We start from the raw sequence: 13,744 nt of genomic DNA, 5'->3' as shown, positions 1-13,744 counted from the left end.
ACCTGTTGGAGTGGGTCCAGAGGAGGGCCATGAAGATGATCAGAGGACTGGAGCACCTCTCCTATGAGGACAGGCTAAGAGAGTTGGGGTTGTTTAGCCTAGAGAAGAGGAGGCTCCAGGGACACCTCATAGCAGCCTTCCAGTACTTAAAGGGGGCCTACAGGAAAGAAAGGGAAGGACTCTATCAGGGACTGTAGTGATGGGACAAGGGGTAATGGTTTTAAACAGAAAGAGGGTAGATTTAGATTAGATTATTAGGAAGAAATTCTTTACTGTGAGAGTGGAGAGACACTGGAACAGGTTGCCGAGAGAAGTTGTGGATGCCCCCTCTCTGGAAGTGTTCAAGGCCAGGTTGGATGAGGCTTTGAGCAACCTGATTTAGTTGAAGATGTCCCTGCCCACGTCAGGGGGGTTGGAACTAGATGATCTTTAAGGTCCCTTCCAACCCAAACCATTCTATGATTCCAGCTTGAATTGTCCTATGAGGTTGTGAAATGCATATTGGTGAGAAATGCTTTTTGGAAGATCCCTTCATGCTTGTAACTACCAGTGAAAGTTTAGGACAGTATGTAATTTGAGAGACTATCATAGCTGTAACAATTGTAGAAATAGAAGAGAATCATTCAGATACCTTGCAGTTAAGTCCACTGAGGTAAATTGTTATTTGAGTATAGAGAAGTTATTTTTGCATGTGTGTACATAATGTGTATATATAAATGTGTATGTATGTGTATATATACTTCTATATTTATCTATAGCCTCCTTTTGACTTTGGGCAATTCTTTTTGTGTCACTGCTCCCTTTTTTTGCCATGTCATTGGTTCATCAATTTAAGCTGTATTAGAAAATGGACAGTGTTTACACAGTGGATCCTGGTCTCTGTTGCTAGTTTTACATGCTCACGTACTACAAGTGATGTTTTACTTAGTATTATTATTGCCTAAAATTTTACAAAATAAAATAAAGTAGTAATAGTTTTCCTCATATTCTTTTAATTTCAAGTACTCTATACAGAGAGCTCTGATTTTTCTAAGATCCTTACACAGAATTTCCTCCTTAAGAAGCTGGAGTGTAGAATCAGACTCAGTGATGCATTTCAGCAACTGTTGTTATGTAGATGATTTTCATTTGCTTATAATAATGTATAGTTATTTTCTAGATGTGAGCATATACCCACAGGGAGTTTGTTTTATTCTTCTAGAAACAAATTCCTTATTTATTTCAACAGAAATTGAAAAGGAAAGCTGTGGGGATCCTGGAACACCGTTGTATGGTATCAGAGAAGGGGATGGATTTTCTAACCGTGATGTTTTAAGGTTTGAGTGTCAGTTTGGATTTGAATTGATTGGAGAGAAATCAATCATTTGCCAAGAAAACAACCAGTGGTCTGCAAACATACCAATCTGTATTTGTATGTACCAAATCTTTTTTATTATTATTTTTAATACCTAACATTATGATAAGTTTTTCCTTATATGTAATAATTTGTGTGATCAATTGCAGAGTTAGCACAATGCAGTTAATTACACTGACAGGATGAATTTACTTTTGTCCAGTGGTGGGTTTGCCTAATGATTATTCCCAAGACAGGTTCTAGAGCTGCTAAAATATTGTTTTCTTTTACTAGCAACTGTTAAACCAGTTGTCTTTATGTGATTTGATGTAATGTTTTATTATTGGCTTTTTTGTAGGATTCTGTAGATTTTATGTGGTACGCTTTTACAGCTATGTGATTTGATGTAATGTTTTATTATTGGCTTTTTTGTAGGATTCTGTAGATTTTATGTGGTACGCTTTTTACAGCTACTCTTGTAAATTAATATATTTCCTCAGATTAGAAGTTGCTGAATTGCAATCAAGGGTTTAAATTATTTACCTTTTTTTCCCCATGTATTATATATTAATATCTTTTAGCACTTAAGTGATCATAGACATTTATAGCTCTTTTCCAGTTACATTATACAGCATAAGTAAAACCAATTTTGTGATACGTATACATGGCAACACCTTTCTTAACATTTCCACTAAAATAGTACAGATCAAATATATTCAGAGTGCGAGTGCAGTCAGTTGCTTTCATCCCTGCAACTCAATTTAATATGGCTTAACTGAAATGGTTGAATATAAAATATTATCCTGGTAACAACAAAACAACTCTGTTGTCTCTTTGAGGCTAGTTAATTTCTTGTGCTTCTGTGAGAACACCAAATGATAAGGGCGCTATTGACTTTGCCTCTTTAATGTGTTCAGTGAGAAGTCTGCTCATCTAAACAGTTCCCTAAAGGAGAAAATGAGTGGTGCCAAGTGATTAAGGATTGTTGAACATGGGTAAATTGTAAGGAGTGCTGTGGGCTTCCAATGCAACAAGGATGTTCTTTATTACCTGGGGGGTCTTCTTGGGAGGTAGTTTTATTGAGGGCAAGGGAATAAGAAGATTAAAAAAAAGAACCTTCTTTCTGGCTTCACAGATCATGACAAATACTGAATTATTCAGTTGACATAATCAGCAAGTTTAAGGATCTCTTACAAAAACTTAGTAATAAAATAAATCCTTATTGAAATGTTTTATTCTATTATCTAATTTCTTTCTCTTTTTTTGGCAGTTCCTTGCCTTTCCAATTTCACTGCACCAATGGGAACAGTTCTTTCACCTGATTATCCAGAGGGATATGGGAATAATTTAAACTGTATCTGGACAATAATTTCCGACCCTGGGAGCCGAATCCATCTCTCTTTTAATGACTTTGACTTGGAATCTCAGTTTGACTTCCTTGCAGTTAAAGATGGTGACTCTCCAGATTCCCCCATAATAGGAACGTTTACTGGTGCTGAAGTTCCTTCCCATCTTACCAGTAATGGTCATATTTTGCGTCTGGAATTTCAAGCTGACCATTCAATGTCAGGCCGTGGATTTAACATCACTTATAACAGTGAGTAATAGTATTTTTTAATGTATGTGTGTGTTTTGCTTTCAACATACAGTTTAGTTTAGGAGAAATGTATAAATATGTAAAAATTATGTTATGGTAATACACCTTCAAACAAATCCTGTATACCTACAAATATGTAATTTAGGTGTTTAGACACTTTCAAATACAGTGTTAGGGCTGAAAATATGTGTATGTTTATTATTTATGGCATTAGAGATCATCATGATGGGAGTGTTTAGAAGACTGACAAATCAGGCCAGTTTCAAATTGTAAAACAGAACTTTACTAAATTTGCTAACAGCACACTTTGTGCTGCTGGTTAAATCCTACATAATGTTAATCATCATCATTACATGTACAAAACTGTTACTCTTGAACACTCATATGCTAGTTTAGTTGTGAATGTATATAATACACTGGAGCTGATGGCTGCAGTCCATGCTAGCTCCTAGTCACCATGGTTAATGTGGGCAGCTGTAGGAGCTCTTTGATAAGAGAAGTCAAACCACAATGGGCTTGTCTTCTTTTTCTCTGTTTTACCTTCCTTATGGCTGATGATTTTAAGCTATTTTTCCCACTCCCAGAAAAGGAAGCCTCCTCTTCTCCTGGTACTACTTACCTTGTTCTTTTTTGTCTTGCCAGTCATCCTTGTGTATTCAGGAGGATGTCTGGCCTATTTGCAGACCCTTGTGCTTATCTTGTCTCTTGTTTAGCAATTTTTTGCTACTTGGATGCCTTCTATGTGCAATTACACCTGTCTGTCTTTGCCCTTTTGATGATCAAATTGCTCACATGCTTATATGTTGTGCCTGGCTACACCATTACAATGTTAAAAAGAATACTTACATGGTGTTGTTAGTTACTCTGGTTTGGTATGCTTGTATATAGGCTGGAGGTAAGTTCATACTAATTATATACTGATTAATACACTTTTAACTTACAGCTTTAACAGCCACAGGGAGAGAAATTTCTAGACTGCCATTCAGAGCAACTGCAGTAAATAGTGGTTGGGCTTCTGTCTTGAGCACTCTGAATTGTACCTACATATTTGTAGCTTCTGGAAGGGAAACCAGCATCTTCTGTCACCTTTTGTATTTAGTTTATCTATTACACAGAAACAGAGAGTTTCCCGTTAAAATGAAGTTCTGTGTATTTCACTTGCTTCTGTCCTGGGGGAGGTGAAAAGGCTGAAACTAACCAAAACCATACATAGTTCCAGATTTACTACTTGGCACTACATTTACTGACAGCATAATAACTGAAGGTGACATTAAATATCTTCCCCAGTACTAAATACCATTAGCACTTATTCAACTTACTTTTTGCTGGCAAAATCATTACATTTCTTCTGAAGGACATAAGAAGAACTGCCTGTGTTGTATTGCTATCAAATTATTTGGCATTTATCCCACACCGAAGTCCAGGCAGGATATATTCCCAGCTAGGGGGGACGTGATGATGCAATATGTAAGCCCACAGCATGAATAACACTGCAAAATATAGCATGAAGCTGTCCTGGGAGCATATGCAAAATTAAATTTTGCCACCTCAGCAGTGAAGTGAGAAGGATTGGGTTTAGCCAAGTTGTTCCTTTTGGGGAGTTGGAAGGAAATGGGAAGGAGAGGAAATGGCTGACGTATCAGGCTTGCTACTATGTGTAGAGGATGGTAGGGATAAGAGAGTGGCTATTGGGGGGATCATCATATCCTCCAGCCAGAGCTGCCCCACCTCACACATTTGGATTTTTTTTTCTTTTTTTTTTTTTTTTTTCTTTCTGATGGTAGAGGTAGGTAGCAGAGTAGTTTTCCATGCCAACAGGTAGACTAAATAGGCAAAAGATGATAGATATTTTGATATTCCCAAAAGTCTGATGTCATGAGTAACCAGTCCCATTACTGTCTTTCTCCCTAACACCTGAGAGTATGATAATTCCAGAGGCTTACTTGGAATGTAAGTGGATCTTCAACTGCATGATTTGAAGGAGAGCTGTATATCCACATCTCCCCTTCCCAGAAGAATGTATTACATGCTTGGCTATATGAAAAAAATAGTCTTTATTGTTGAAGATGTTTTACCCTGAATAAAACAAGAAGGATCAATTAAACCAAAGAGGAAATGAGATTAAGTGAGCTTGGTAATTGAGAGACCCAGAGTCCACATTTTTCTCCAAGGAATGTTAATAATTAATATTATTTTCATAGTATTGCAAGGACTAAATTCCCCTGTGGCTCTCTACTTTTCTTGCATCATAGTTCACCTCCCATCTTTTTTTTCTCTCTTTTGTTTTGCTTTGTTTTAGGTTGTCAATCTTTCAGAGAAGTGTTTCTTAAGGCTTACCTTGAACATTGCTGTCTGAATAGGAAAGAGATAAGCTGACACCAGATTACTGCGTAAACATTCTTTTTCTGATATTGTCTTATATTTCAGCTCCCAGCCCTCTATCTTAGCTGCTTCATCCCCAGATCATTTCTCACAAATGTAGAATGTCAGCATGAAGAAAATGTGGTGTCTTCTTATTGGTTTCTGTAGCTACCAGTCATCATTGCAAACTAAACTTTGAGCTGTAGCTAGGTATCTTAGTACCATAACTAATTATTGGAAAGTCTGGGGTTATCCAGTACCATTGAAATATAAAATCAGTTATAATGAAAATGAGACATTGAATCCATATTTCTTAACAGAAGTTATAACATTTGCTCTATGTTTTCTTCTGTTTCATGTCCTTTTAACATTAATAAGAGTTCTGCTTACTTCTTTAAGGTTTCACTGTGGTGTGCTCAATGGTGTCAAGCCTAAATCTAGTGATGAGAAAAAAAAAATATATTGGAGAGTCTAAGGCAGTCTTGGATAAAAATTAGTCCTCTGTATAAATGGATATCCTCAAGTCATCCCATTTTGCAGAACTAGAACTAAATATAGGTCAGTTAAAGTAGGATTTACAGTAAAAATGAAAGATGCAGATGATTAGCATGGAATAATCCTCATATTTAGTTTTTATTTGGAAATACAACAACTCATCAAACACTGTCAAGACTTCAGGTTTAATATTTCAGTGCCATGTAAATATACTTATCAGAATAAATTCTGGTCCTTTAAAAAATTTGCAAATTTCCTTGTGCATGTGGTAGTCTGGTTATGATATCTCTCAATTAAGAGTCACTTAAAGTGTGCACTGATAGTACCAAATGGTACAATTTTAATTTTTATAAAGAAGTAACAATGCAGTATTAACTTTTACCAGTTGTATAACGAAACCCGCTCACTCTGAAAATAATTATTTTGAAGAAGTTTTTTCTATGTTTGAGCAATTTAACACATCTGTATTTTTATTTCTTTTTATGGGTGTGTTTAAGCTAGAATGGAGGTGTGCATGTGTTTGTTAAACTCTATAGTTAAAATCTACTTACCAAAGCAAAAAAACCTCCAGAAAATGTGTCTAATCTTTCTTCAGTAAAGACAGCTGCAATCTGATAAAATTCAGAAGTGATCTTTCCATAATAAATAGTTTAAAGCCAAGAGAAAGGATAAAAAAGGAATTAATATCATTTTCACTCTGTCTTGGCATTCATAAACCCAAAGTTAATTAAAAATATCTGTTTTCTGCTAACACTCCAGCTTATATATTTCAAAGCTATCAATCTCTTTTTGCCGCCTTCAAGAGTAGAAACAGTGTATCACAGGAAAGGTACAACACGGTCAATCTTTTCTAAAAAGAATGTAGGCTAATAATGTAAATAACTTCATTAATATTTTGGAGGTATAGGATGGAGACGAATAAAACTGAGTTACTAGTACATAACCTGATTTTTAAATAGTATTTCTCAGAAACTATTTTTATGCCATATTTATTTTTATTACGGCAACATATGTGGTCTCAGATAATTAGTCTCATTCCAGTAAAACTAAACATAAATTCAAATTCTGTTGGAAGTAAACAAAAATTAGATTTCAAATGTCTCATCTTTGAGTTACTTCACTGAGTCTGACAAAGATTTCTAATGAGTTAAATTTTGGGACAAGCCCACAGAAATGTGTGATTTGAAAATGGATGATGCAGAGAATGTTCTAATAACCAAAGGAATAGGAATTCAAAAGGCTGTGATTTTCAGCTTGGTAAGATCCTTGTATTGGTTTACTTATATCTGGCTATGCACTACTGTTGATGCAAAAAGGGGGAATGAGGCAGGAGAGTGCTTTACTGGGTACCACAGAACACAGGAACATAGCAACATGAAATTACATTGGTTTAAGTTGCTATAGAACTGTATACTTATACCTGGCTCTATACCTGGCTACTTGCTTCCAGTTTATATCCCAAACCCAGGAGCCCTTAATGACATTTCTGGTCTCTGTGAAGGTATTTATAAACTCAGTCATCCCTTAATCTTCCCTCTAGTAAGCTATATGCATTGAACTCTTCAATTTAAGGGAAAGTCTGAGTCTTTTATCATATTTGTGACTCCTTTATGAATGCTTCCCACTTTATCTACATCTTTGTTCAGTTATGGAGATCAGAACTAGACACGGTATCTGAATATGGTCACATAAATGACAAGCAATGAAGTTATATAGTCTCTCTGCTTCAGTCTGGATTTCCTAGATTAGGTCAGGCCAGACAAAATGCACACATTAATTGCTATGCAACAATTGGAGCCATGTGAAGAAGAATGGATATTTATTGCCTGTGACAGAGTTAAGGCAAAGAAGACTACAAAGTCGTGAGTGATTATCTCTATCTCCCCTTTCCTCACTGGTAGAAGCAGGGGTTGTCAGTGGTTGGGAGGAACCGTATCAGCTCTGGCTGGGAGAGTTTGGTCCCAGGTGTTCCTGGAGGTCCTCCATGGGCCGGCATTCCAGAAGCCAGAGTCATGCCAATCTCCCTTCAGGCTGAGGTGGATTAAATTTTTGAGGTGGAGAGCATCTTCCAGATTGTTTGATTTTTGCAGTTGGTGGACTGCTTTGAGCTGTTGCTCGTTTATCAGGGTGTAGGAGGTGCTGGGCAAATATTTTTGTATAAGTTTAGATCTGCTGTTTCTGCCAGTTATGCAGATTTTTTGTTGCTGTTTTCATCACAATTGTTTAATTGTGCTTTATCTAGCAAAAGTTACAACCCCATGAACTACATAGCAACATGCCGAAGGTCAAACTGTGGGCCTCTGACATCAGCCTAATTACTCGAGTGATTTCAGCTCGGTAGACCCAGACATTGACAATCCCAGATGCTGCTTTTATATCCAAAGACTGCTTTAGTCTGTTTTATTGCTGTGATAGGGTATGTCCATCATGGTGTATTTTTTCTGGCATTCCCTCCTGATAGACTTTTTCAGTCTCAGTACTTCCCAAGAGAATTCTTCAAATGCTTATGTACTATGCAGAAGTATGAGTTTACATGTGACGGTACTGAATAACCTACTAGTTGTTTGCGTAACTTTTGACAAACTTTCACAATTTTTTTTTTTTTATGAAGTATCTCTTTATTATTTGATAATCTCTTAACTTCTGTTTCTTTTTTGATATTTTCCTCTGAAAGGGTTACCTTTACTCCAAAGCCATTGCTAGTATCAGCTAAAACTCTTCTTAGGGCAATCTACCAAAACAATTAATCACACCAGTGGACCACTCCTTTCTGGCCCTATTTCCAAGGACCTTTCAGAGCAGACCAAATGAGTTATGGTTAGCTTCATTCTGCCTTCCTATCTCTTGAGATCTCTGCAGTTCCTCCCCTTCACATGTTTTTGATGCAAAATACAGCTTTTAACATCCTTCTGAGTTAATATCAGAACTGAAAGTATTTCACCATCACCCTGTGCTATGATTATGCTGCCTGGCTTTTTTCCAGATACTACTTAAAATACCAGTACAGTCATGGTGGTTGATGAGTATAAATGACAGGAAAACTGGATCTCCTCTTTACATGTAATATTGCATAAGGAACTTTTCCATGGTTTCTTGATATATCGATGATGGGTAAAATATTAATGTTAAGGATATACACCTGTGTTCTTTTCAGTTTAAGGTTTGTATATAATATTACAGCTCCACCATGAAGCAGAGTGACTGCTGTTGTTGGGAAGGATTGTCTTTCACTCTCTTGCCTCCCATAGCCATCCCAGTACAATCGCTTCCATAGGAGCAGCAGTAGCAGCCACAACTCTCAGTTCCTGAGTTGAAATAGAGCAATGAACCAATTTTGCAGCCTTGATAAACTGGTGTCATACACAAGCAAGCTATACCTGGAGGCAACGTTTATCTGCATTTACAGATAACAATATTGAAAATCTATCTCTGTGTTGTCTGAAGCTAGTAAGAAAAACAGACAATCAATCCCCTCACTAAAAGTGATGACTGTGCATAAAGTATTGGAAAAGTTTTTGCAACCCCTATGAAAAAGTATGGGATTGCATCATTTTTTAATGCCATCCTCAGTTGGTAGACAACTATTCAATGAAAGCACTATTTTCATTCCCAATATATGTAGCATTTCCTAAGTTAAAATGTCAAGAAATGAATGCTTTCTCTTGTCTGTTATTATGATTCTTAATACTTCTGTAATGCAACATCTGAGAAATTTTTCTGCTAAGTTAATGAAATGCTACTTTTTAAAAAAATTCATGGGGGAGCTTGGGTATGTTTTGTCTAGCAGACACTTGGTAAAACTGCAGAAAAATATTGTGAAAATTTTCTTTTTAGGACATAGTCCTTTCTGATGTTGCCATATGTAGACATATTTATAAAGATATAATTTGCAGTCATCACATCTGAGGAAGGTGGATATTGTGCTGGTGATATTTGTTCTCACTGAAAAATCAACATTTTTTAAAATCTAAGATTTATGTGCAGTATTCTTCTTAGTAAATAAAATATCAAAATATAATAAATAATTAATACATATCTTTTAATGATATTGCTATAAATACAACTTTGCTCACTTCTGGTAGGAAGATGAGCTTGCTTGTTCTCTCAGTGTAAAGTGTATTCTGTAGTAAAAGACATGGACTATCTTTGTTATAGTATCTAGATATGTACAGGGAAATTGTAATTTTTTAATTTGCCTGTAGATAAACTTGAAATTTTGGAAGGATTTGTACATACTAGGAATTTCTTTGACCTTAAATATAGTGATATGGTTAGTTTCAGGTTTTCTTTCTTTCACCAACATCACCCCTTTTGTAGCTGTTCACCAGCTCTCAGTACAGAAATAAAATAGACTATGGCAATATCGGGCACACTGAGGTCAGTATGGCTTGAATGGATGTGACGGTGAACTGAAAATACAAAAGATGACTAAAGCTGTTATATCATAAATGCTGCCCTGACCTTCTGATGGATGCTCCTGGCCCGTTGTAACATCGGATAGGATGGGCTGTTGGAAAGGAGAACTTAGTCATCACTGAAATCTGCCAGCACCTAGCTGTCCAAACTAAGATTCATGCTGGTACAACTTTATCGTATTTTGAGCAATTTTTTGTACTGGTTTACATTTTCTGCTGTTGGTCAAGCTTTTTTTTCTTATTGTTTCCTAATATAAATAGTTTGTTCTTACTAGCAGAATGAAATCCTAAAAATGTCATCTTACTTGCAAGAGTTATCACACTATTTCCTGTCCCCCCCCCCCCTTCTTTTTTTCTTTTGAAAAGCATTTGGACATAACGAGTGCCCTGATCCTGGAGTGCCAATCAATGCTCGGCGTTTTGGCGACAACTTTCAGCTGGGGAGCTCAATTTCTGTTATATGTGAGGAAGGATTTATTAAAACACAAGGAACTGAAACAATTACTTGTATGCTAATAGATGGAAAAGTAATGTGGAGTGGACCTATTCCTAAGTGTGGAGGTACGTATAATATTTCTTTCTGATTCAGGAGAACTTGATGTAATGTCTTTTAAGTTGTTACCAAATGAAGTTCAGATTTTTGCAAACAGATAGCACAAAGCTCCTGTAAAACCTAGTCCTTAATAAAGGAGCCTAGTGAGGCATGAGCTTTTATTATAACCCTGTCTGCAGGAGTGAATTTTTCTCATAACTGTTATAAGAACAGAAGGAAAACACACAAAAAATTGGCATAAACATCAGTGATGCAAGCACTGCTATATAACCTCTGTAACAATGAAGGCTCATCTAAGAAACTTACTAGGACTGGAATGGGAATAGTTTACGCTATTCATACTTTCAGATAGCTTTCATTTGGCACTAGTGGAACTACAATTTCCCAAAGACATTTTATGCTTGAACGGATCACTCCTGCCTTTTTTTTTTCTTTTTAAAGCATGTATTTGTCCAATTTGGGAAACTGTTTAAAGCAATGAGTTTCAGTGCTAGCAGTACACCAATAATATTCATCTCTGCATTTTTGAATTCCAGTCCAATCAGTATCATAATTGGCCTTGTCAATACCTAGGAGAAAGAGATAACAGGGAAGAAGAAAATAAGAAAATTCTTCTGGTTTCACTGAACCTTATTTTAGTATATTGAAGGTTTCTGTTCTTCAACTTCAATATTTAAATCTCTTGTTCAACTTGTCACTCAAGGTTCTTAAGCAGTCAAGAGTCTGGGGTTTTTTTTTGGTTTGGGTTTTTTTTGTTGTTGTTTTTTGGTGGTTTTTTAAATTATTTTCACCCAGTTTCGTATAGAAGGTTTTCTTCAAAATACAGCTATTGACTTCCTACTTCAAACATGAACAGTTTAAAATCATTTTAGTGCTCAGTGATGTTTGCTGATACAATATTAGATTAGAATGAAGATACTGATCTCTTTTCAGGTCTTTGGCTATGGTATTTAAAACCATTTGAGAGGTTTTAGCTCTCTGTTGCAGTGCTCATGTTTCTTCTATCCACAGTGACACCTAGGCTGGGGAAGATTGTCTTAGCAATTGATCTTCCTATTTATAGAAATTAAATATTTCCATACATCACAGCCTCTAAAACACAGTTATGCATATTTCCTTGGACTTGTTTACACTAACAGATATAAAAATATAATCTTTGCTTCATTAATTGTCTATATTTTAAGATCTCTTCACCTAAAGGGAAAAAAAAAAGAATTCAGTTACCTGTAATGATTTTTAAAAAAATACATGATTTAATCAATAATGATATAAACTCTGATATATGGTTTGTTACTTTCTATTTTAAACAAAAGCTTAGCTCTTATTTTCACTATGTAACAGCCTTCCTAACAAAATTTGCTTAATTTTAAGACATGAATGTGACTCTTTGTAATACACTTTGCATCCAGTTTACTTTCCGTGATAAATTATTATTGTTTCACTGATACAAGATGGATCAGTTTCCCTAAACAAGATTAGTATAGGCTATAATGAACTTGCTTTATTATAAGGTTCATGGAGCTGTATAACACTGCTAATAAAATATAAAGTTGCACTCTCAATGTTACATTAAAAACTTAAATTAATGGGAATATTCTTAAATGTCAGTCCATACACAAGATAATCTGATCCATAGGTGGTCTGAGACTCTAAATGGAACATATATTGGAATCCTAGAGTTTGGCACACTGGTATATTTGAATTAGATATATCTATCAACTGTAGAATTAGATATATTTTTAAAATTTAAGGTAAAATTTGAAGACAAATGAAAAAAATTTTAAGCTAATAAATTAATTTGGTCTGTTGGGATGTTCAGAGTTTTTATTAACTGCGTACACATTTGCCTGTAACACACAGTCATTTCATATAAGGTGAAGTTTGCTTGCCCTACACACACCTCATACTTTCATTGTCATATATATCAAGTCAAAGGCATGAACTCCACATACTGACTAGGAGACACTGAATGTGACTGCTATGCAGTTTCCCTTCCACTGCAGAAATGTTGGCTATTACAATATATAGGAGAGAACCATTTAATAAGAAATGTGGTGCAGATGGATAGGACCAGCATACTCATTTTTCAGGGCAATCCTGACCAGCCTCTGCTGGGGCTTCCTCCCAGCCCTGCCTATGGCCCAGGATCCCATTTCAACTTAGCTTGGGGCTGTTGGTCCCTGCCCCAGCAATGCCGCAAGAGTGCTGATCTCCAGTCCTATTCTCTGCTGATCTCAATGTGCTCACGGGACTTCCTGGTTTGACCTCAGACCTAACCCATGAAATTGCATTCATCTGATGGTCACTTGGCTGCCACCAGACCCTTTTTCTGTCACCAATCCAGTCCTGTTCACCTTGCTCAGCTGGAGTTGGATGATGCCCTGTCAGTGAGGGCACTAACTCTGCCTGTGTGTGTGATGATTCTTGGCTCCTGGCTTCTCTTCTCTAGTGGAGCAGCCCTGCTTTTGCTGTTGGCTGTTGCTTTTGAATTTGGGATTTCTGTCCTTGTGCTTTTCATCTTTTCTGTGTGAGGGTTATATGGAGGATTTCCCCATAATCTCTTGTAATATTATATTGTTGTACCTGTGCTGCAGCTCTAACCCTGGTCTTCCTGCATAACTCTTGTAATGCTTAATATCCTGTTGTTCTGTAGCATGGGTGATAACCTCTTGAAAAAAGGGTCTAAAACTATGAATCTACAAGATGTTCAGTGATTAGCCTGTCATCCTCAAAGATTTCTTCATACTCATGTATGGAAATTTCCTGCCTCAACCCCAGCACCTTACTATACAAAGAAATAAATAGAAACAACTTTGTAGAATCACAGAATCACAGAATCGTTTAGGTTGGAAAAGACCTTTAAGATCATCAAGTCCAACCGTTAACCTAACACTACCAAGTCCACCACTAAACATGTCCCTAAGCACCACATCTACACATCTTTTAAAAACCTCCAGGGATGGGGACTCAACCACTTCCCTGGGCAGCCT

At 36.4% G+C, this 13,744-nt stretch overlaps 1 protein-coding gene across 1 annotated transcript in view; it reads left to right on the top strand.

Moving 5' to 3' along the window:
* The window catches only part of CSMD3 (CUB and Sushi multiple domains 3), an 838,052-nt gene that overhangs the window by 459,009 nt on the left and 365,299 nt on the right, over positions 1-13,744 (top strand). The window contains exons 14-16 of the mRNA XM_009277245.2: positions 1,229-1,411; positions 2,604-2,930; positions 10,568-10,762. Of these exons, the coding sequence (XP_009275520.1) occupies positions 1,229-1,411; positions 2,604-2,930; positions 10,568-10,762 (705 nt within the window). The remainder of the gene's footprint in view (positions 1-1,228; positions 1,412-2,603; positions 2,931-10,567; positions 10,763-13,744) is intronic.

Source organism: Aptenodytes forsteri, unplaced genomic scaffold, assembly GCF_000699145.1.
Source record: "Aptenodytes forsteri isolate BGI_AS27 unplaced genomic scaffold, ASM69914v1 Scaffold49, whole genome shotgun sequence".
Taxonomy (NCBI): Eukaryota; Metazoa; Chordata; class Aves; order Sphenisciformes; family Spheniscidae; genus Aptenodytes; species Aptenodytes forsteri.
Note: the sequence above shows the minus strand (reverse complement) of the source record. Positions and strands in the feature narration are given on the sequence as shown.